Below are 23,803 nucleotides of genomic sequence, written 5' to 3' on the forward strand. Positions count from 1 at the left end.
AAACCACGAGAAGCAGGGAAATGAGTTTTAAGAGCAATGGGACGTCCTTTCCTCCGGGGCGTCACGTGAAGCGACATCCGTTTGTGATGACGCTGCACAGCTGATCGTCTGACAGCAGCTCTGTCCCCGTTATTTCCACACACACCCCCGCCTCTGTTAGTATATCCAGTCTATGGTTAGTACACATTTACTGACACAAACATTTGTATCATCTGTTGTAGATCCAAATACATTAAATAAAATAAGAACTCATTCTCAAAAAAGATAAACGCCATTCTTAAAATGTATAAACGAACAATAGTTTGATTAATATTGATTAGAGTGCACAATAGAAATAAAATAATTGAGAGAAGAAAAAGAGATATGTTATCTATCAAAACCCAGTTAGATTAACATTCATTGGATTGCACACTTTGTTTGTTTGTTTGGATATGTAGCACATTAACATTTTAATAGCACTGAATGACTGACTGAATGGAAATGACAATAAATGAAAATGTAAAACGAAAAAAGCGATCATGAAAATGTTTCCAATCAATGAATAAAATGATTTTTGACCACTTTGTTGTTCAGATATATCACATATTTGTAACTAAATGATACATGAATTGAAACAAAACACGGTATAAACTGAGGAGTGAGTCCCGTGAGGTTCATGTATTTTCTTCACTCCGCTGGGAAACTGCTCTCATGTCAAGAAGCATCAGATCAGTGCATGTACTGCCTCGTCCAATCAGTGAGCGATACACAGTAAGGGGGCGGGGCGAGTATCTGAGGATTTCATCGGAGGATGGTCTGGTGGTTCCTCGATTATCGCTCCTCCATTATCGCTCCTCGATCCTCGCTCCTCCGGCAGAAATAAGGCCATTGGGACGCTACTCAAGATGGCGCAGACAAATCAACTTCCGGTGAGACCGAGACCGAGGAGCGAGGAAATGAAAAATAAGAGAAGTGAGAAGGGCCCTCTGTGTCCTTTTGGGGAACTCTGACTCACAGGTGCATCCTGCTTTGGACTAATTGCAAAGAGAGCAAAATGTTTCAGTTCATAGTCATACACTAAGAATGTTTTGAACTAACGGTTATCTGGACTGTTTATGAAGATATCTGCGTATTGCTTAAAATATGTTCATACAAAATGTACCTTTTGGCATTTCCAACAAGGATAGCTGTGGAACAAGTCTATGAAGTGAAACTGTATCAGTATTGAGCATTAATATACAGAAATTGCAAAACATATTTGTAGCTGTAAACCAGGTTATTGTACAGTGTTGGCAGTGTTGAGTGACTGCCAACAGATGTATCCCTGTTACGTAACTTCAGTGCCGGTCTAATTTCTTCAGTGGAATTTTTCATTAGACTGATGGTTATCCTCAAAGGACAAAACATGACATTATCAGCAAATGGCTGATGCTTTGGCAGCAGAGTTAGATTATTCAGGACATCAGGTATGCCATGGACGGTTGGTCATGGCAAGCATCTTTTTTTGCAACAAAACAAATAGTCAATAGTTAAATTATTATTTTCTCAGTTTCATCAGTTTATTTTTTTTCAAAGTTTTGGAACTTTTAAAAGGAGACACAGCTTAATACCTAGATTTAGTATAATGATTAATTGAGCAGTAACGTGTCTTTCCGGTTATGGCAGTTATGATGAACAGACTTCATTTTGAAGAGTTTCCATTGCAGCTTCTTAGTGCCATGTCTAAAAGGCGAAAACAAGATGAATTAGGGATGGGTACCGAGCCCCGGTATTAAACAGGCCCCAGGGTTGAATTATTAAAGACCGTGGTACCGTTAAGCTCCGACGTTAGCGGTCTTTTTATCGGTACTGGAGACATGTAATATGTCATGTGTATTATTGCTACACAAACATTATATTGCAGTTTTAGTGTCGCCAACTCTGTTTCTAACATGCAAAAAAGACTGCAAAATGCGTCTATGATCATTTTTAGTATTTTCGATCTCTCTCCCGTCTGTGTGCGAGGGGGCGGGGCAGTTTACACACACACAGCTGCTACATGCAGCAACACACACACACACACACACACACACACACACACACACACACACACACACACACACACACACACACACACATGGCGGAGAGAACGCGCTCCGAGGTGTGGTTAAACTTTACCCGTCTCGATGCTCGTTGCCTAAAGTGCAATAAGAGTTTAGCGTAAGGGCGGCAACACGAGCAATTTGTCTAAATATCTTACAAAAGTGCACCACATTCAGACGGAGGAATGCACCGGGTCTTTCTAGTAGCTCTGTAGCTCCGTCCACGAATAACGTTAGCAGCAACACACAGAGTTAACTACATGATACAAACATGGGTTAATGATTAGAGGAAACTGAGTAAGTTATTTTGTTAAAGTTTCAGCTATTCTGTTTACAGTTCTGTCATCACATTATTTAATACGATTTGTTAAAACGTTGTTGTTTCTTTTGATGTGAAATATTATGTATTTAATTGAAATAAAAAGCAATGTTAGTTTTGTTCACAATTTGTTTAGTTAGTTTACATTATTTTTTTTTCTCCAAAAGAACCGATAAAAGTACCGTTAAAAGACCGGACCGATAAGCGGTATCGATAAAAGTAGTAGTACCGTTAAAACCTTAACGATACCCATCCCTATAAGTAATACGTGAGTCTGTTGATTAGTCTGAATTGAACACAAAACAAGTTGGGTCACATGGCTTAAGTGAATTGATGACAGTTGGAATGAATCCATGTTGATGGATGGTTACACCCCTATTTGGTAAAAAATAGCACCAATTACTTTTATTTAGTTATTATTTGTATTGTATTGTATGCATGCATGTCAAAACACTGGTGACCCTTCCTCAGCTTCCTGTCTCTGTCTTTGCCTCACCGTAGGCGTTTGAAGTGGCGGAGACTCAGCTGGGCATTCCGGCCCTGTTGGACCCAGAGGACATGGTGTCCATGAAAGTGCCTGACCGGCTCAGCATCATCACATACGTCTCCCAGTACTACAACTTCTTCAACAACAAGTCTCAAGGTGGTTACAGTCAATTCAGTTGGACTCACTTCATTCTATGTGAACATAAAATGCATATTATGTTAAAATGTTGACCGTATTTGTCACAGATCAAATTAATTTGATGATTTTGACTGAAAATAAATTGAAAAAAACTGCTTTAACTTGTGCTATACTGCACGTATTTTCTTTTTCAGATTCATTTGTTAAACATTTTTTTTAATTGTTCAAACCTTTTTTTCTATATTTCTATATGATTTTTTTTATAAATAGGTCTTTATTTGCACATTTTTTACAACAAAATCCTGCCTGGCAATAAACCTGGTTTTGATTCACATTTTAAATCCAACTTGAAGCTAACCACAGTTTATATAATTTGTTTATATCAAATAACGGATAACTTCCTTTTTCCGCAGCAAACCCCCCTTCCATGAAAAGGCTCAGTTCTGTCGGTCTAAATGAGCCCGCTCAGAAAAGGCCCCCCACCCCTTTGGAAGACAAAGTGGTCGAGTCTGAGGTAAGAGAAAGACTGGTAACCAGGAGAAACAGAAGTGACCTTGTGCACGAGTTGATAATGATTTGTTTTTTATACATAATACCTTTTTAAAAACTGCGTTACTGAACTACATTATTCCTGCATGATACCCGACTGGAGCTGCATGTTAACAAGCTGTATTCTTTAAGTAATATATCGTTTGTGGTGTCCTTCAAAGGCCTGGATAATCACACTGAAACCGCTTTTTTCTGTAGTCTATCGGATCTGGAGCCTTGGGTTTTCTATATGTAATTCTGCATGTGCTATTCGGGGGTATTAAGTCATCAGATCTGTACAATACAAACCCCATCCTGCCGATGCAGTACAACAATGTACCACATAAGTATTTTATAATTACCACTTCCTCGTGTGGGCTTTGTGTTGCACAGCAGGGGAATAAAGTTCCAGAGGTATCGTCAGTCTGTAAAGATAGCCTCTGTATCCTGTCTCTCTTTTCTTTCGCATGCCTTCTTTCCTCCATCGCCACACTCCCATGTACTGGCAACCTCCCCTCTCCACTTCCACCCCCACCCCCCCTTCTTCAGATGGAAATCCATTCCACTCCCTCCTCTTCCTGCTCTTCTTGTTCCTCCTCACATCTGAGCCCCCCTCCTCTCTCTCCTGAGCCCAGGCAGTAGGTTAGGGGTGGGGGTGGGTTAGGAGGTGAAAGTTAGGTCAGTCTTTTTTAACCATCTCTTGTACAAAAAGAAAATACTAACTGTAGTACTATCCTAACACTGTGTGCCAAGTTTGGGGATGCGCTGCTGCTAACCCCCTCGCCCTTTTTGTTTTTACTAAAATACTAATTTAAAAAAACCTCTAAATGCCTAAAAATAATATCAAATCATATTTAAAAAAATGGGACTGTTTAAGCCACTAACCCAAGCTGTTTGGACTTTTTTACTAATAATTTCTTTATGACATTATGTAAAATGTGTGTTAAATCATGTTTAAAACGGAACAGGAAATGCAGTAATGAAGCACACAAATCAATAAGCAGTAGGTGGCAAGTAGACGTAGCTATAGTTCAACAAAAATGAACAATCCACATCCTTAAATTCTGACTTCGTGTTTGATCTCCCCCTCCCCCATTGCTTTCCATCTCCCCCTTTCCCTAACGTTCCCTTCCCCTGCGTCCCGGGTCGCTCACACTAACAGAGCCAGCCTGAGGAAACTGGCGTAGAAGCGGCCTCAGCGATTAAGCGCAGCACGCTCAGCAGCACCTGCGCCGCCTGCCAGAAACACGTCCACCTGGTGCAGAGGTTCCTGGTGGACGGCAAGCTCTACCATCGCAACTGCTTCAGGTAAACACTGCAGCTACTTTGAGTTTCTTTAAGGGGACCTATCATGCAAAATGTACTTTCTGATGTCTTTCATACATAAACATGTGTCCCCGGTGTGTCGGGGAACTCATGCAGCGTCAGAAAATAAAACCCTCTTTCTTTTCCTCCGTACCCAAATCTCTAAAAACGGGGCTACAACGGAGCTGATCCAGATTTGCGTCCGATATGACGTAATATCTGAAATGTAGGCTGGCTTTACACCCACGGCCCTATCAGAAACCTTGCTATCAGAAACAATGCCCGACTGTTTTGGACGTAATATGGTCGGTGTTTACATTAGCATCGCTAACACTCAGAGCTAACCTGTACTGGAGAGCATGTGTGTGAAGAAGCAGGAAATGAAAAGGAACTCACCTTGTGGTATAACCGGCAAGAGAGAAAGCCTTTGAGCTCCATACTGTTTCAGAGAGAATCCTTGATAATCCATGATATGGCGTTTCATTACGGCAGCATTTAGTTTGACAGTGGCTGCCGGGTCCCGCATGAGCTCAGCCCCCTCCTTTTTTACCTTTTTTTTTTTTTTTTAAACTTTATACTCAAAATCAGCACTTTTGAAATGGAGGGATATGAGGCATGGCTAGAATGGGTGATCTGTTTGGTATTTTGAGCTAAACACTTCATAGACATGTTTTTTTATATATTTTTATATATCTGATACCTATGCTATTGCCTACAAATAGCATGATAGGTGACCTTTAAAGTGATTATCCTCATTATTTGAGTCCTGGTTGATTTGGCAACACCTGCAGTCAGTGGTCATAACGGCTAGTGTGAGTTAATACTACAATAAGAGCTACTGTGGTATCTATTTACAGAGAAGCCAGACACACAAACAAGCATTATTTTATAGTTGACCTTTTTCCATTATATCATGAGTAACCTTGCCCATGTTTCACCAGCTGAATGATTTGAATGGGACCCAGAAGAAGTAACAACCATTCATGCCTCATTTAGTGTGAATTTAGATAACAGGAATGTCTGTCTGTATAATTTTGTTTGTATGTTTTTAATCTTTTGTAGCTTTATATCTCAACATTCTTTATGACCTCTTGTTGATCTCACTGGCCTGTGTCTGTGTTCTCTCAGGTGCACGGAGTGTCACAGCACCTTGCTTCCTGGATCCTACAAATCAGGAAGTAACTCTGGGGCCTTGGTTTGTACACATCACCTCGCAAGGCAAGCTTTAGCCAATCAGAACGGCCGGCCGGATCTGAGTAAGAGACCGCCATTGGCTGCTCAGTCTGTCAGAATTGGTCGCAGCCCGGTTCCTCACACCTCGCCCTCTGAGAGGGAACACGCTAAGACTCCTTCTCCTGTAAGACAAACAAATGAGACTGACACGCCAACAAATGAGACTGACACGCCAACAAATGAGACTGACACGCCAACAAATGACTCTGTCCTAGTCACCGCTGTCACAACAAATACTGCAGACTCTGTGGAAGAAGCAAAAGAGACGGAGGGCAGTGTGGAGACCGAGGTGACACCGCGCTCTTCTTCTCCTCCAAACCCCTTTGATGAGAGCAACGACGAAGAAGAAGAAGAAGAAGAAGAAGAAGAAGAAGAAGACGAAGAAGAAGTGGAGAAAGAGGAAGAAAGTAAAACACCAGCCAAAGTAACGACCAATGGGGATCTCCCTTCTACACCGCTCATTCATCAGGAAGGGGCCAGTCGGCCAGTACCGGCCCCCCGCCGCGTTGCTGAGCCCACCCCCCCTCCTCGCCCTGCACCGCGGGTCCGCCTCCCCCGCACGGCAGACAGCCCTACAGTCGGTGCGTACTCACTGCACAATATAAATGATTACATGTAAAAATATGCACCTGTCCTCACAATGTTCTTAATATCACAGGTGAACACCAGAAGCCTCTGATTCCTCCCAAACCTCGAGAAATATCACGCTCTCCTGGAAGGTAGCTGAACTTCTGTTACTGGCCTCTTTTTCTATCCATTGCCACCAATGCATCATCCTTAAAGGAATACGTCACCCACAAAAGCAATCATGTCATCAATTTACCCAAGCCCTGTTACTTTTCATTCTTAAAGAAAACATCCAAAAACTGAGAAAAGTCATGATGTAAAAGGTGGCCATGTTTCACAACAGTTAAAAAAGATATCAAATCATTATTTGTATAAACTCTCACACAAAGCATGTAGTATAATCCCAGTCTCATTTAGCCAGTAGCATGCTAACTACCCGAAATACATGTATTTTTCAAAAAACCTCACTATTTCAAGCAATTGTACAAAAAACAGGCCTGTTTTTTTTGGTGTGTATTAAATATGATTGTTTTACTTTAAATGCATGTGTTTGGGAAACAGTGAGCATATGACTGGATAAATAAGACTTGAATAATATTGCACATGTTGTGAGAGTTTGTTAAAGGATGTTACGATATAGTGTTTGATTCATTAAGAATATAATGCATTTTTAGGCTCTTTAAGTTCACCCTAGAGGGAAGCCAGAAAAACAAAGTATCAGAGTAATTTATATACAATTGTCATTTTGTGGGTGATGTTTCTTTTTTGGAAATCATATAATCATATCTGTCTCAGTTCTAATTTCCATCTCGTCACAGCATGTAGTTGTGTGCCCCTCCGTTTCTGTTTGGTTGTTTTTTGTTGCCTCCCCCCCTGTGTGACCCCTCCCTCCCTATCTGTGTGTCTCACTGTCCAGCCTATCCAGTGGCACCCTTAAACCCAAAGACCCACCTTGGTTGGCCCTGGTCCAATCAGACACCAAGAAGAAGAAAGCCCCTCCCCGTCCCCCTGTTGGACTGGCAACCCCTCCCAACACAGGCTCTCTGTCCTCTCTCAAAGGGGAGGGCTCCAGACCCAGCACCCCCCCTGCGCCCGCGAACCCATTCGACGATGATGACGATGAAAATGTGGAGGTGGAGGAAGAAGAGGGCGGTGAAAGTGCGATTCCACCCACAGTTGCGGCGAGTCACCCGTGGTATCGCATCACCCAGGCAGCAGACACCCCTGGAGCAGACCCTCCCCCCACTGGGGGGAGCTCGTCCCGCTCAGCCAGCCCCGCGAGCGCCAAGAACAAGAAGCGTCCCGCCCCTAGGGTCCCGAAGCCCCCAACAGGTCAACAAGGTCAGTTTGATCAATGTTTCATTTGAATAACATCAGAGGTTGCACCATTCCTAGCTGTATGCTTTATGTATATTGTTGTGGGAATGGAAAGATAAATGAAAGAAGGCGGATATATCCATTTAACATGTTTATTGTAACATTTTTCTGTGTGTCAAAATGAAAGAGAGTACCTATCAATCATCAAACCGTGGGGTCTTAATTCATTACGTGTTGATTTCAATCAACGGGGGAGTACTTCAGGAAAGTTAGTGGAGTACTTCGTGACCACAGAGTGTGATTGATTGATTGAAAAGTTTATTAACAGCTTGTATATTGGGTACAGTACAGTACAGCTCAAAACATACAATTGTTAAGGGGATGCAGACCAGAGAAAGACTTTCGTCTTGTTTACATCAGGGTCCCCCATTTCCAATTCATCATGTCATTTAAGACATATAAAACATATTTGACATACAGATGGCTTATTTACAATTTACATACAGGTGGTTTTTTACATACAGATTGCTTATTTACAATTTTCATTTTAGATTTCGTTCTAATACATCCTAACCGGACATTTAAGACATACCAAGTCTACAGATATACAGTTAGTAACAGAGTCTAAAATGCGAGTATATACATAGATGGGGGGGGGGAAGCTGTCCATTGAACGACAGGTTGAGATTTGTACCATTACCGGGGCCAGTTTTGCAATGCTCTCCCCCGAAGGTGCTCTTTAAGAGAGGTTTTGAAGGTAAGTATAGTTTTACTTTCCTTTACAGTTGTGGGAAGAGCGTTCCACCTTGATGTGGCATAATTGCGAAACGTGTATTCCCCCTTTTTTGTGCCAAATCTGGGTTTCACATGATTTGTGGAGCTCCCTCTGGTGTTATGATCATGGTATTCCTTGACCTTTGGGAAGAATTTTGACATGTACATGGGTACCATAAACGGGGCTACCCCGGCGCGTTTCCACTGCAGCGGGGTAGCCCCGTTTAAGCGTCCCTAAGCGTCCTCGCTCTGGCCTCGGGCTGCCTCGCTGGCCGGCCCAGGCCGTGGCGCATTTCCATTACAGTTTAGGACCTGGGCTAGCAACGCAGTATAGGCGGGGCGATCAGCTTTTTGGCGGGCTTTTACATTTCTCGTTGTTCCGTCGAGCTCCCGCTGGATTTTATCATCCCCAATGAGATGAAGGAACGTCGTCACCTCCTCGGTCGACCACGGTGTGCTTTTCTTAGAAGTAGACATTTTTGTAGCTCCTCCGTTTACAAAATGCTGTTTATAAAAATGCTGCAAGCTTGCTTCTAGATATATATGCGACGCTAGGGATGAACTCGCGCGCAATCTTGTGACGATACTCTCTGACCAATCAGCAGTCGAGAGTGTTGACGTCACTAGTTCAGCCCTGGCCCTGGTCTGAGGGAACCACGATTTGATGAGGCCGGAAAAAGAGGGAAAAAGTACCCGCTGGCCGGTACTAGGCTATATGGAAACACCACCAAAAACCGGCCTGGCCGCTTGAGGACGGTTAAGGACGCTTAAACGGGGCTACCCGCTGCAGTGGAAACGCGCCAATAGAGGTGTAGTGGATCTTGTAGACCAGGCTCTGTGAACGTTGTGATCAGCTGTTTTAGCTCAGTTCTCCAGTGAAGGGGGGGAGTCTCCCTCCGCAGCCGGTTTGCGTAGTTTTGGCACAATTCCGTTGTACAGACCGACGTTAACAGCAGCCCTGTCTGTGCACACGGAGACCGACTCTGTCGTCCGGTGATCTAACCGCCTTCTGGAAAAACTTCACAAGTACGTCTGTACGCAAATGCGCTTTGTGACACAAGTGACAGTACGCATTTCAGATTACGCACATAACCTGCGTACCAGTTATGTGTTACCTGTACTACAGCAAAAGTATTCTCCGTCGGGACTTCCTGCAACAACACCACGCCGTTATCTTGATTCTGATTGGCCAGAAGACATTATCAAAGATGTTCTATTGAGAAGACGATCACTTCGTGACAAAAGTTTTCAAAACCGTTTCTGGTCTTCGGTATTTCCAGACAAGTGGCTACTGAAATCAATCTTACTTACTGCTGTCTGTGCAATTCTCGGCGCGAGTTGGCGGACTTTATTTAGCTTACTTTAACATCATTTTTCATGGTGGGGCTAAGCCATTTCTTGGTATGGGTGTAGCCTACCCCAGCCATAGTCGCTGCCACTGGTGGGATGTATGGGGCGGGCCATTCTGCACATGCGTTAAATGCGTTAAATATTTTAACGCAATTAATTAAAACAATTAATTACTGCCGTTAACGCGATAATTTTGACAGCATTAGTTTTAATATAATATCCCCCCACCACTAAGTCCTTTTTGAAGGGGAACATGCGTTTGCTCTTGTTGTAGTTCCCTACACTGCTAGTGCATGTTGTCCAATAACAGCATTGAGTGGAAAACAACACGTCTTGCAGTGTTTCAGTTCATGGGTATTGGAATGGAAAATGGGATGAATATTGGATTAAAGATTAAGGAAGATATTTTAGCCTTCTTTTTTTCTCGATCAATCTCTACCCAAGGTACCAAGACAAGCGTTCTTCATATCACCATCGCATTGCCAAAATAAAAAAGAATGATGCGTGTGGGCTTTCTTACATCCGAAGCCGATTAAGTGATTGCACGCATGAATAACAGGCAAGGATTCTTCTATAAAAGCCTGTAATGATTCAACCTCAGGGGAGAACCACCAGTGTGTTATTGTCTTCCTAGCACTAAATGATCCTACACAAATATGATGTCTATAACCTGGTGTAATCACTGTGAATAGAACATGCAATCATATTTGAATGGGTTGTGTGCGGATGGGGAGTCCGGGGTGTTTTGAAAGCACTTAGAAACTGAACAGAGGTTTTATAAAGATGAGTTTTCTAGCTACATAAAGTACAGCTTTATTTTGAAATGCCTGTATTATGTGCCATACTTTTTATCGATTTTAAAACATACATTTAAAACATACTTTCAGTGATTTTAAAGCCAAACGCCTTCAAATAAATAAATACTTTGTACTTCAGCACAGTTAAACTGGAACAGTAATGTGAAAGTACAAACATGAAGTGTGTGATGTTATAAATCGATGTTCATTGTTTGTTCTCTTCTCCACCACGATCTGTCTCGACTTTGATTCCCGTTTCATTTCTGCTATTTTTCTTCACTGAACCTTCGTCCCGCTGCAGTCCTCCCTCACTCTCAGCCCTCCTCTTGCTCCCCCTCCCCAGCCCTCAGCACAGAGAGTCTCTCCTCCGGCTCGGACCACAGCTCCTCCCACCCCCCGCTGGGTGGGGGTTCCAGCAGCGACCAGGAGCACACCTTCACCAAGAGTGTCTCTGAGCCCTCCATCTGTTCCCCCTGCGACTCTGTGGCCTCTCCCTCCTCCTCCTCCTCCTCCACCGAGCGCCTGCCTCACCCTTTCCTCAGCCCCCACCCTTCTCCATCATTTGCCAGCTCCGCTCCCGCCACCCCCCAGAGCAGTCGCAGCTCTGGGACCCGAGGGGCCGCAGCCCCTCCTCCGAGACCCCCCACGACCCTCAGCCCATTGGCCTCAGGAGCTGCCAATAAGGTACCAGGTCCACCTCCAATAGAAGCAATAACACAACAATCTGCACATGATGTTTCAGCTGCATCTCTTTGCTCATTTCAGCGGATCTGTAAGGAGAACCCGTTCAACAGGAAAGCTTCTCCCTCTCCTTCTAAATCCAAATCCAAACCACCAAAAGGCCCCCGACCCGCCAGACCCCCGGCCCCGGGACACGGCTTCCCTCTGATCAAACGCAAGGTACAGAAGTAAAACATTTACTACAAGGACGTTTCATGACATGCTGTACTAGGACTTTTACATTATTCCTTACTAACTTAATAGGAATATTACAAATAATATAAAATAAAAACATACAAGATAAAACTACAACAATTAAACATTTAAATGAAAAAGACATTCCTATGTTGCCAGTGTTTTCTGAGCCTGAATGATACGGGGAGCATCTCTCTCTCTGGCTGATGTTCTTCTCTCACTCATCCAAGCCACAAATACAACTTTTACATTAGATGTTGTTGTGCCTCACATGAAGGATCACTAGAGAACAATTGACTGGCACTTTGCCTTCTGGGAACCTGAACCTACTATGTCATCGCTATGAGCTACTCTCCTGGAGCTGCACCATAGATAAGCTCTATGCATAGATGTGCAGAGAGCTCTTAATATTGATCATTTTACAACGGTTACAGAACACATGTACCTTGATAAGCATCATACTTTCCTGTCACTGTTGATATATATATCAGCATTCAGATCAGCACTGGGAAAATAGCCACGGTAACGTACTTCCTTGTAGTCATGAAAGGAGTATCGCACAAGTGAAACAAATACAAAAGAAAAAGGAAATCTTATCCTCTTTAATGACATTGAACTACATTATTCTATGTCTTTTAATTACGGTTTCTTTATGACGTACTTCTTATGAATTTGTTATGGGAAAACTACACTATGACATTTTTACAACTTCATCGGAATTTAATACAATATTTGGAATGGCTGAGTAAGTTTTTCGCACCATGCCTCCAGGTGCAGTCAGACCAGTACATCCCGGTGGAGGACATCCACGGGGAGATGGGTCAGCTGGAGAGGAAGCTGGACGAGCTGGAGCAGAGGGGGGTGGAGCTGGAGAAGAAGCTGAGGGACAACCCCAACGGTAACACATCACACTACGTTTAATATATGTTTATTTTACTTTTGTACAAGTAATACAAATACACGTAATACTTCCACTATTTGTATTATGAAGTCGGTCTAGTTGCTATAAATATACACAGTGAAAGTACCAAAAAGCTCTATTCACGGAAAAATGCAAGCTTTGCAAGAGCAGACCGGACAGTTCTGTTGAGAAATAATGTGTTTTGGAAAATTAGAGCAGGTTCTAGAAGAAACCCAAAAAGACAAGTAAGAAAACAAGCATACCTCATCTCAAATGAAATACTTTTTTACCTAAAAAGCTCACAAAAGCATCATTAAGGATTATAAAACGTGGGGTTGGGATGGCAATAATGCTAGATATCACCTGTAAAGAACAATGCATAATAACAGAAACATGACCAATACATCTCTGTGTTCCTCTGTTGTGTTTTCAGATGAGGATGAGGAGCACCTGTTGGTGGACTGGTTCACTCTCATCCATGAGAAACATCTTTTAGTACGAAGAGAGGCTGAGCTGGTCTACATGTAAGTATGAGACGCAGCAGACGCTGCAGGGGTAGACATTAAGGGTCAAATTCCACTGGCCCAAGAGCATTCGTCCAAAACATCCACTAATAATGAAGAAAATTAACACATTTGTTGCAATAGTAATGTATGCACAAACTACATTACTACTTGTACTACAACATTTTAATCATCAGTTTTTCCTCAATTGTTCATATTTGGTTTATTAAAATAATTATATTGTGGTCATTGTTAAATGTCTGCTATTATCATTATTATGAATATTATTATTATTTGTATAATGTTCTTTCTGCCTTCCTGTCATTAGGAGTTAGAAATGTAATGGCTATGTAATAGAACCTTCATTATCCTAAACTGCTGGGACATTTCCCTATAGCCAATATACCTTTTATATTTTCTACTCTTCACTTACTTGTCAGCATAGGTCGGCATTGAAGTACAGAGCCGACAAAAGACCTTGTTTATATTGGCATCATATTGAAGCCAACTCCATCGATCAAGCCAGTGTGGCTGAAACTTTCTCTCCCTCTTCTTCTCATGCTCCCTGTCACTCTCCTTTAACTCCTCCGGTGACTTTCTTTGATTTGAAGATTGTTTTTTGCCCGGCGCTTGGCCGGTTACCGCTGGTATTAAAAACCTTTTGGCGAATGGTTAGGTGGCGCTAAAGTCTGTAGTGAAGGAGCGCGTTCCCGCTCACGGGAGACTGCTCGCGGCCTCGCGCTGCGCTCTGCAGCAAACTGCTGCTTGCTTTTCACCGACAACCGCCTCATGAAACGCTATGTTGTAGAGTTAATAAACGAAACAATTTTGCAACAAAATTGCTTGTCAAAATACCAATACCACAGGACCATTTTTTGTAGCAATATTTTTAGTGGCCCGAGCGGGCAAGTGGAAAGTACGTTACGTTGGCCCGGGGTCTCTAAATAGTGCTTCCGGGCCAGCGGGCCATTTATAATGTCGTTATTCAGTGCAGCGAATCAGCCGAGTTCCTGCTAGTTACTCAGAGAGGATGAGGCATTTTCTCTGCTGAATCCTTTGCTTTTAAAGTGTAGGTCCATCATTATTTTTTGTGACTTTAAGAGGCCCTGTTATGCCTTAGGGCCCCTTGAATGTAAGGTAGTGTTAAAGTATAGCGGTGTGTAACATACTGTGTACGTGTTGCTCTCTGCAGAGCGAAGCAGCAGAACCTGGAGGAGAGGCAGGCTGACGTGGAGTATGAGCTCAGGTGTCTCCTCAACAAACCAGGTGTGTGTGTGACCCCACCATGTTAACAAGAGTCATCACAGTCTGACTCATGAATGTGTGTAATGCTTGGCTTAGAAAATTAGCAACCCAAATGTTTTATACATCTGCACACATTGTATTAAAGGGGACCTATCATGCAAAATGCACTTTCTGATGTCTTTCCTACATAAAGATGTGTCCCCGGTGTCTCGAGGAACTCACGCAGCGTCAGAAAATAAAACCCTCTCTTTTCCTCCGTACCCAAATCTTTAAAAACGGGGCTACAACGGAGCTGATCCAGATTTGCGTCCGATATGACGTAATATCTGAAATGTAGGCTGGCTTTACACCCACGGCCCTATCAGAAACCTTGCTATCAGAAACAATGCCCGACTGTTTTGGACGTAATATGGTCGGTGCATGTTTACATTAGCATCGCTAACACTCAGAGCTAACCTGTACTGGAGAGCATGTGTGTGAAGAAGCAGGAAATGAAAAGGAACTCACCTTGTGGTATAACCGGCAAGAGAGAAAGCCTTTGAGCTCCATACTGTTTCAGAGAGAATCCTTGATAATCCATGATATGGCGTTTCATCACGGCAGCATTTAGTTTGACAGTGGCTGCCCGTAGAATCTCCCGCATGAGCTCAGCCCCCTCCTTTTATTTTTTTAAATCAATTAGTTTTTTATTTTGTATACCCCAAATCAGCACTTTTGAAACAGGAAGTGAAATGGAGGGATATGAGGCATGGCTAGAATGGGTGATCTGTTTGGTATCTCTTTATATCTGAGACCTATGCTATTGCCTAAAAATAGCATGATAGGTGACCTTTAAAGTAGAATCACTAACTTCTTTTTTTATCTGTGACAAGTTTTGCACACACATTCAGTAAAACCTACTCTACTCACATTCATTATATCCGTTTATATATTTCTTCTATTAACATGAATTTAACTCCTTCTGTTTAACTTGCACACTGTATTCCTGCAAAGTGCACCATGTTCCCATTGCATATTAATACAATAAAGAAAAAACTGAAATCCTTCTGTATCATCCTTTGCCTCCTCAGAGAAAGACTGGACGGAGGAGGACAAGAGTCGGGATCAGGAGCTGATGTCGGAGCTGGTGACGATCATCGAACAGCGGAACCAGATCGTCAACAACATGGACCAGGACCGGCAGAGGTAACCTGCTGCTTCCTGTCAATCTGTGCGGCTCTGATCAGTCATACTTTGTTTCTAACACGTGTCATTCTGTCACAGGGATGAAGAGGAGGACAAACTGATGGAGGCCATGCTGAAGAAAAAAGGTATGATGAGGAGTGAATCTATTTGCTGTGGGTCACAGATGATCATGTTATCTATGTATTTACTTAGTTTGCCCATACATGTAGGCTTTGTTCAAAACACAAGCTCATTTTATATATAAAAAAAAGATTTCTTATAGTTTGCCTTTTTTAATTTGAAGGCAGTTTTTTGTATTTAACTTAAAGAAAATATTTCAAAGATAATATTAAAAAACCTAAATAATTAGCAATCTAATAAAAAAAGTATAATTATATAAAGCAAGAGAATAATAAAAAAAAAGACTAACTATAGGTTCTTTAGAAATGTGTAAATCTCTCGTACTTCTTTATTTTCTTATTTATTTTGTACTGATTTTACAAACATTAAGAATTGTAAAGCAATTTGCGGTCTCATTTTCCTCCTCGTCAGACTTCCATAAGGACCCGGAGGTCGAGCCGCAGCAGAAGAAGAAAGGGGGGAAGTTCAAACCCATCAAGGTGCTGAAGAGGTTGAGCCATAAAGGGGAACCAAGCAAGAGCCCCCGCAAGGAGAAGAAATCCCCGTAGACACAACGCTTCTCCTCCAAGGACATGAGACTTTTTTTAACAACTAAGGCAGATTTAAAAAAAGGACGTGAGCAAAGAAGATAAGAGGAGGTCGTCTGACTGTCCCCCAGAATCCCCCCCAGAATCCCCTCACCTCTCACTCCTCACTCCATGTCTCTCCAGTGACCTTTTTTCCGTTGCCTTTGTGTGATTTTAGAGAGACGGTATGACGGCTGCTTTATGAGCGGACATGTCTGTAAGCCTTTGAAGCAACTGAGGTGACCCGCAGGTTGTAAACGACTGCACTGATTGGTTGTTTGTTGCGTCACTCTCCTTGTCATTGCACAGCGTGTCTGACCCTTCAGGCCTTATCAAGGCTTCACAGCTCCACAGTTAATCCCTGAGTGTTGTATTGGTTTGAATCTGTTCCTGACACGTTTATTACCCTCTGCTCCTGAAAGCCAAAGATAAGAAGCTGGATATCTGAGGCTTTATGTCTGGTTTGAGCCCGTGGTACGAGTTTATTTTTATCTAGCAACGTCTACTCATGAAATGCTCGATCAACAATGCTAAGCTCTTCTAGCTGCTATGTTATGACTGTCTATGGGTCCCTTTTTTATTCCTCCTGTGATACTTTTGCGATGATGTCCCTTGTGTAAATGCATATCATCAAAGACGTGGATGTGAACGTAGATATACAGTATTAATAGGAAGTTGTGTGACTGGAAATCAGATTGATTTAGAACGGTTTGTAGATAACCTTTCTGACACTTAAAGGTTATCAGTATGAAAGGTCACACATGCAATAATGAACATTAGAAGAGGCAGATATACAGTATGTTACCAACTGTAGCAAAGCACCAGCTTATAACAGACTGACCATTGGGGAGAAACCTGAATATGCAATCATTAATTTATATTTTACGATGCCTTTCTGTGTGTTTCCATGTATTGATAGGAAAAAAAGTGTTAATATTGTTTGTCCGTGCCATTTATTTAATTTCAGTGTCATTTGTTTGATGTAACTGTCAGTATGTTTGTCCTCCATTTGAACTGCAGTCTGCGTTGTGCCTCTGCTCTGTGCCTGTCCTCCTGTCCTCCTGTCCTCCTGTCCTCCTGTCGGCTGTAACCAAGGGCTTCTGTAGCGCCACGTGTTCTCTAACAGCAGCAGGGTTATTACAAAACATACTGACACCGGAAGGCAGAGGAATAAAATAACTTACTGCAAGTCCTTCATGTTTCTTGTAACTTTAGTGCGTGATACAGATAATGTCTCAATGTCTCAATGGCAGTGAGTCTTCTCTTCTTCTGTCTCGTTTATCTCCATCTTTTCTGTGACCTGCCTCTCAAATGTCAGACTGCGAGTCTTCTCCAACACCTGCAGCTCTCGGATCCTCTGTTATGGAGTCGTGACAAAGCGGAAAAGACTATCAGTTCACGAGAGAATGAAGAATACTCTTTTTTTCTTCTGTGAACCTAAAAGTCTGAATACAGACTTAAACTAATACCACTATAAAGGATATCAAAATCCTTAATCATTTGAGCTCATATTACCTGGGATATCTCCGAGTTGATGATGCTGCTGTACTGCCTCTCCTGACCCAGTGAGCCCATCTCTGCCAGGAACTGTCTCCTCTCCTGTATCTCATCCACAACTACAGAACAGACATGTTCTTATTAGATGCATTCAAAAGGCGTCGGTAACACAAAGCAGGATTTACATTTAGGCTGGAAAATAGAAACATGTTTGAATCGGGCTGCTTTGTGTTCATTCAGACGTGGCGTGTTCCTCTACAGGATTTATTTATAAACTAAGGGAAATGTTCAATAGAATCACAGTACCAATATGTGCAAGTGGCTGATAGATCAATGTAGCTTAAACATTTAGTGAGACGGGTTATGTTGACGGCAAAATATCATGAAGAAAGTCACTTTTTTCCTCATATTTTAGACATGCTGTACTATGTCATTTCCCGACATACTGCGGCTTTTTCGACAAACTCCACTGTATTGTTTTCACTTATATTAATGACATACTGTACAATGTATTTTTTCTCATATTTTCGACATACTATGTTAGTTTTTTTGCATATTTCGGCCTATGTTGTTTTTTCAGAATACTTCGGTGTTCCATAATATACATTTTTTCCTGAAAGTTTCGGCTAAATATACTTTGAAAAAGGACAAAGTACATATTTTATTTGAATCAGAAAAATATAAATAGCATAAAAACTTGAAATGATCAAGTGTTAAATGTTAATATCAGGAAAATGACACAGTATAGTACAACAACAATACCAGGAAAAAGGCATACAGTAGTGTATGTATATTACGTATAAAAAATATATGACAATTAAAAAAAAATCTGATATTATATTACTTGAACAAATCGTACTATATTTTTGTAAAACTAAACCAAGTGATATTATATGTTCTACGGCATACAGTCTGTAGCCTCACCTATCTGATAGCGGTCTCTCTGCTCAGCGACCTCTTGGTTCCGACAGGCAGAAACATGTTGGGAAGCTTTGGGCTCTTCTTCTCCTGTTGCCAAAATATTCTGAAGCCTCCTCTTCTCTTTCTCCAAGTCTCCTAGGGTGGACAACGAGAGTGAAGACTGAAAGATTCTCAGGATGCAGAAAACAACAGAAACAGGTCACCATCGTTTAGTGAGGAATAATATGAAATGTAAGCAAGTCAAAGTCATACAATCAGGATAAATAATAATGATGTCAGTTTCGACATACTTGAAGGACCAGGACAGAACTTCTCTCTGACGTAGCTGTTATCCGAGCGACAGGACTCAGCGCTGCGTCTCTGAGGCTTCCCTGGAACACGCTTCTGGACACATTTACTGGTTTTCAGCTGAACGGGTGAAGATGATGGTGTGGGGTCAGAGTTCAGAGGTAAAGCTGCTCCATCTGAGGGAAATGTAAAATAGATCAATGAGGGCCTTTTGTGGCAGGTCAATTGTAATGCTTAATGTTCCAAGAAATAATGATTAGGTTATGTTATGATCTGGATGTTTATGGTGGGTTCTGTAATAAGAATATCCATCATGATCATTTCATCATAAAACATTGTAAGAATATATCAAATGTACGAACTTCATGTGCTCTTATAATAAAATAGTATCACACAAACCCCCACCTCTCATTCAAAGGTAGAACACTTACTTTTGAGGCATTGGTTGATCTGTTTTCTCTGGAGGTTGTTGAGTCTTGATTCCTGCATCATTACTGAGCCCAGGGAGAAACAGATTCACATGGGCATTCGACCAAGTGGGCATAGTGTGAGAATGTTATCCAATATCATCACATCTAAAAATTGTACATAAATAAAGCAAATGTTATAAAATAAATCCTCTGGAAGAACCAGGCTGTGAAATGGATAACAAACATTCTGCACAATGCTGAATCTACTTGTAGTTCTGTCGATACCATGTATTTATTTTAAAGAACAAGCCTACATAATCATAAGTGCACTGTGCACAGGCTTAAATACACTCAGACACACACGTCACCTCCTGTGTGTGTGCTTCACTACACTAGAATATCAATATGTGCTCATCTCACGTCTCAGCAGATCCTGGGTCTGTTGGCTGTACTGGGTCGCTCTGGGCTTGTTCCACAGTCCTCCATCTCTGCTCTGTGAGGAGGCCTCCATCTGTAACCTCAAACACACATAAATAACTTATCAGCACCCCTGGGGCTTCATTCAGCATAGTCTCTGTTCTGTTGAAAGCTGCATGTCAGATTTTGTGAACATGAACAATTCACTAAACATGTTAGGAAGCAGCTAAGCTTTAAAAGGGATTTGGGCAGATTCTGGATCACAGCTGCAAGGTCAACATACAGATAAGGCGTGCTGGATGCATTATTTTTTCAAAAATAATTCCAAAATGTACAGAAATCATCGATAAAATGCTTAACTTTGTCTGAAATAGCACAATGCAGCTAGATTGTGTTGACATTAACAAGGGTTGGTGCACTAGTAGGATACTAACTTTGACAGTTATATGCTAAGAGAGGGTGATAAATAAGTTGACTCTGTAAGAGTAGCATAAAATACACGATAATACTTAACAATAATACAAAATAACTCACTTTAAATAAGTTTTCTCCTGTAGCAAGTCCTAATGTCGGTCGTCCTCCGGGTTACAGACGGCAGTGTATGTATGTTGCCATAGCAACTAACAACAGCTCAGCTTCAAGCTCTTCCGCTGGAGGTGGATAATGTTCGCATAAATAGACACATAATAAAACACACATTTTATAAATAACTTGATGAGTTTTTTCCTTTTCTTTTGGAACTACATTACATACTATTTAACAACAAACGGATCTGTGTGATTATTATTTGTCGTAGGCTTATGTAGATAGGCCTATGTAGTTTTAACAAATGGCCACTAGATGGAGACAGACATATGGTTGTGTTGATACTTCGATTGATAATGTGCAAAACTAATTATGAATTTGTTACAAACTAAATAGAATATAAATAAATGTTTCAAAGCCAGAATTCAGAATGGACATAACATACAGCTCTGGAAAAAAATTAAGAGACCACAGCAGCATTATCAGTTTCTCTGGTTTAACTATTTTTGGGCTATGTGTTTGAGTACAATTTAAGTTTTTTAAAATGATATTCTATTAACTACAGACAACCTTTCTCTGTGTTGGAATTCAACAGACAATGGAATGGCTGTCATACATGTAGACATTGAGATTTAAGAAACTCTGGCCTCTTAATTCATTTATATTAACTTTAAACGCTTTATATGCATAGCATCTATATTATTCCCAAATAAGCCCATAAGCATTTTAGGGCATATTTGTGTTTGATATTTATATTATTCCTAAATTATTTAGGGTACGACCAGCCGTGGATTAAGTATTTTGCTTAAATATAAGTACAAATACCTACCACACTGTCAAAAATAATACTCTGTTACAAGTAGAGTCCTGCATTGAAACCCCAAAGTAAAATACACATAATCACTAAAAATGTACTTTGAGTATTTAAAGAAAAACGAACTATTGTACTAATATATTATTAGATTGATTTTACTCGCGGATTAATGTAAAAGCTGTATTTAACTATTGGTTTAGGTGGAGCTCATTTTTTTTTGAGAACACAATGCAACCTAATTATTATTTACAGTGGTGTCAAGTAAATAAGTACATTTACTTGAATTGATGTTACTTTGTACTTCTATTCCACCACAAAACCGAGATAAATAGTATACTTTTACTCCACTACATTTGTGTATAACCTTAAGTTAAAGATATAGATTAATGATAAACAATATGATCAACACTTAAATAAGACTTTAGTTATACCTGTATTCAATTCACATGCTACTACAAATAAAATATTTAAAACTTGTTCCACCTTTACAGGCCTGATAAAAACAGAATATACACAATATATGATTGTGAAATAGGCCAATGTATCCGCAAATATATCTGCATAATGAATACTTTTACTTTTGGTATTTTAAGTATATTTAGATACAAATACTTTTAAACATTGGGTAACATTGTCAATACAGGACTTGTACTTGTAACAGAGTATTCCTACACTCTGGTATTTCTACATTTACTGAAGTACAAGATCTGAGTGATTCTTCCACTTCTGATGATTTAAACCATGAAACTATACAATTACTATCAAAAGACTTGTTCTCATAATCAGTTGGATTACTAGAGCAAGTTTTTAGATCAAACAACTACACAATATCTCTTCTTCTTTTATTGACTTTCTGTTTTCAACTTGTAGTTGGGAGTATGATAGTATCACAGGTGTTTGTAAGGACAACAAACTAACAAACAAACAATGTGTTCAGGCCATAGAGGGGCTGTGTGTAGAGCGTGTGCAGTCGTCACTGTGAGGAGGGAAGAGAGGCTCTTTATCAGCGCTGGCTCCTCATCAGGGATCAGCAGCCGTCAGGAGTTCATTATCTGTGAGGAGACAGCCGCCTGCTCGGCCTCGTGTCTGCAGATAAACAGCAGCCAGAACATAATCACCTTTCACACACAGGTCTTCTCAGAAGTCACAAATGCATGTACTCACTGGGAGACAGGGAGCGACCCCCCCTTTCCTGTCTCATTTTATTTGAGTTTTTTAAAGCTATTTCACTCCTGCTATGAATTAATGTTTTTAAATCCTGTTTATCGCCTTTTGTATATTTTATTGCCGTTTTATGTCTTTTGTAAAGTGTTAAAAATCTTAATGTTGTTGAAAATGTCAATACATATAAATGAGCCTTGATGATGTCTGAAACCTTATCTTGGGCATCTGTTAATAACATTCATCTTTAATCATTGGGTATTATAATAAACTGTTAATGCACCATTTGTCTATGGAGTCAGTCAGTCAGATCCCCTCTGGTTGTGTTGTTAAACATGACTGTAAATCTATTATTTACTCAAAAAACAGGAACATATTTAAATTGCCAACTGAAAAATAGATTGTGATCTGTATTGCATGTTTGTTCTCCTTGTCTATGGGCTCTACCAACATCTGTTTACTCATATTTATATCAGGTTTTAAAACAGGAAGTAGCTTTGTAATGAAAGACCATGGACAATTATGTTATATAACTACGTTTCAATGTTTGAGGAGCTTGGGACTTTTCATTGCCAATTCTATACTGTAGCTATACTGTGCATATGACAATAAAGCCTTTGAATCTTGATTTTGACTTATTATAAAAGCCTGACACACTACATGTTACATTACATCACATTATGATCGCATTTAGCTGACGCTTTTATCCAAAGCGACTTACAATAAGTACATTCGACCAGGAAGACACAACCTTGAAGAAAACAGAATCATATAAGTACATCAGGTTTCATAGAGCCAAACATTTCAAGTGCTACTCAACTGGCTTTAGATAAGCCAGTCCTTTATTAGTATAAGTGCTCTGTTAGCAGTTCTTTGTTAGTAATTCATGTGAACACACACTTCCTGGTATGCACCAACACACTGTGCACTCAGTACCAAAGCATGCTTTATAAGATAGCAGCCAGACATCTGATAGCCGTGTTCACATGAAAAATAACATGGAGAGTATTACTCTGCAGTATTAATGGATCATTTATCAGCAGTCTATAATACTGCTACCTCTTCTATTTTCTATCACTTGTTAGTAATAATTGCATTATCCTGATATATTTAGCTATTTTCGATCTTTAGAAATATAGGCCACTTGCTAATTTCTTTTTTAATAGAACACAATTAAAAGACAATTTGTTTATTGTATTTGAAATACAAAAGAGTTGTACACCTTGTCCTTGGGTTGTTTCATTTGGTGTTGGTTCAAGTGAGTGAGTGGAACGTGTCGGGATCTACGTCATATATTCATTTGCATTAGAGTTTGAGGGAACTGTGTTATACCTGCATTCTGGTCCAAATCAATCAATTTGTGTTATTTATACTTTCTCATATTGTATTTTTAATATTGTCATTGGATGTATTTTCAGGCATCCAATGACAAACCCACTCATCATTGAGATGTTGTGTTT

General features: G+C 40.7%; 2 protein-coding genes across 6 annotated transcripts in view; one reads left to right on the top strand and one right to left on the bottom strand.

Moving 5' to 3' along the window:
- The window catches only part of micall1a (MICAL-like 1a), a 24,540-nt gene extending 7,038 nt beyond the window's left edge, over nucleotides 1-17,502 (top strand). The window contains exons 3-16 of one of the 2 annotated variants that reach the window (XM_034202380.1): nucleotides 2,881-3,022; nucleotides 3,418-3,518; nucleotides 4,695-4,840; nucleotides 5,966-6,651; nucleotides 6,729-6,789; nucleotides 7,554-7,978; nucleotides 11,177-11,559; nucleotides 11,641-11,775; nucleotides 12,562-12,688; nucleotides 13,125-13,215; nucleotides 14,387-14,460; nucleotides 15,510-15,624; nucleotides 15,703-15,749; nucleotides 16,156-17,502. In XM_034202380.1, coding sequence (XP_034058271.1) covers nucleotides 2,881-3,022; nucleotides 3,418-3,518; nucleotides 4,695-4,840; nucleotides 5,966-6,651; nucleotides 6,729-6,789; nucleotides 7,554-7,978; nucleotides 11,177-11,559; nucleotides 11,641-11,775; nucleotides 12,562-12,688; nucleotides 13,125-13,215; nucleotides 14,387-14,460; nucleotides 15,510-15,624; nucleotides 15,703-15,749; nucleotides 16,156-16,292 — 2,670 coding nt within the window. In that variant the 3' untranslated portion in view covers nucleotides 16,293-17,502. The remainder of the gene's footprint in view (nucleotides 1-2,880; nucleotides 3,023-3,417; nucleotides 3,519-4,694; nucleotides 4,841-5,965; nucleotides 6,652-6,728; nucleotides 6,790-7,553; nucleotides 7,979-11,176; nucleotides 11,560-11,640; nucleotides 11,776-12,561; nucleotides 12,689-13,124; nucleotides 13,216-14,386; nucleotides 14,461-15,509; nucleotides 15,625-15,702; nucleotides 15,750-16,155) is intronic. The other variant, XM_034202381.1, reaches the window with a different exon arrangement.
- Nucleotides 17,241-23,803, bottom strand: part of cunh22orf23 (chromosome unknown C22orf23 homolog) — a 7,391-nt gene continuing 828 nt past the window's right edge. The window contains exons 2-9 of one of the 4 annotated variants that reach the window (XM_034202393.1): nucleotides 22,109-22,268; nucleotides 20,378-20,493; nucleotides 19,847-19,937; nucleotides 19,448-19,510; nucleotides 19,019-19,192; nucleotides 18,732-18,863; nucleotides 17,826-17,926; nucleotides 17,241-17,667 (exon numbers count right to left, since the gene is read on the bottom strand). In XM_034202393.1, the coding sequence (XP_034058284.1) occupies nucleotides 17,554-17,667; nucleotides 17,826-17,926; nucleotides 18,732-18,863; nucleotides 19,019-19,192; nucleotides 19,448-19,510; nucleotides 19,847-19,937 (675 nt within the window). In that variant the 5' untranslated portion in view covers nucleotides 20,378-20,493; nucleotides 22,109-22,268 and the 3' untranslated portion in view covers nucleotides 17,241-17,553. Of the gene's footprint in view, nucleotides 17,668-17,825; nucleotides 17,927-18,731; nucleotides 18,864-19,018; nucleotides 19,193-19,447; nucleotides 19,511-19,846; nucleotides 19,945-20,377; nucleotides 22,269-23,803 lie in introns of all 4 variants that reach the window. The other 3 variants (XM_034202391.1, XM_034202392.1, XM_034202390.1) reach the window with 3 other exon arrangements.

The sequence above is a fragment of the Gymnodraco acuticeps genome, unplaced genomic scaffold (genome assembly GCF_902827175.1).
Source record: "Gymnodraco acuticeps unplaced genomic scaffold, fGymAcu1.1, whole genome shotgun sequence".
NCBI classification, from domain to species: Eukaryota; Metazoa; Chordata; class Actinopteri; order Perciformes; family Bathydraconidae; genus Gymnodraco; species Gymnodraco acuticeps.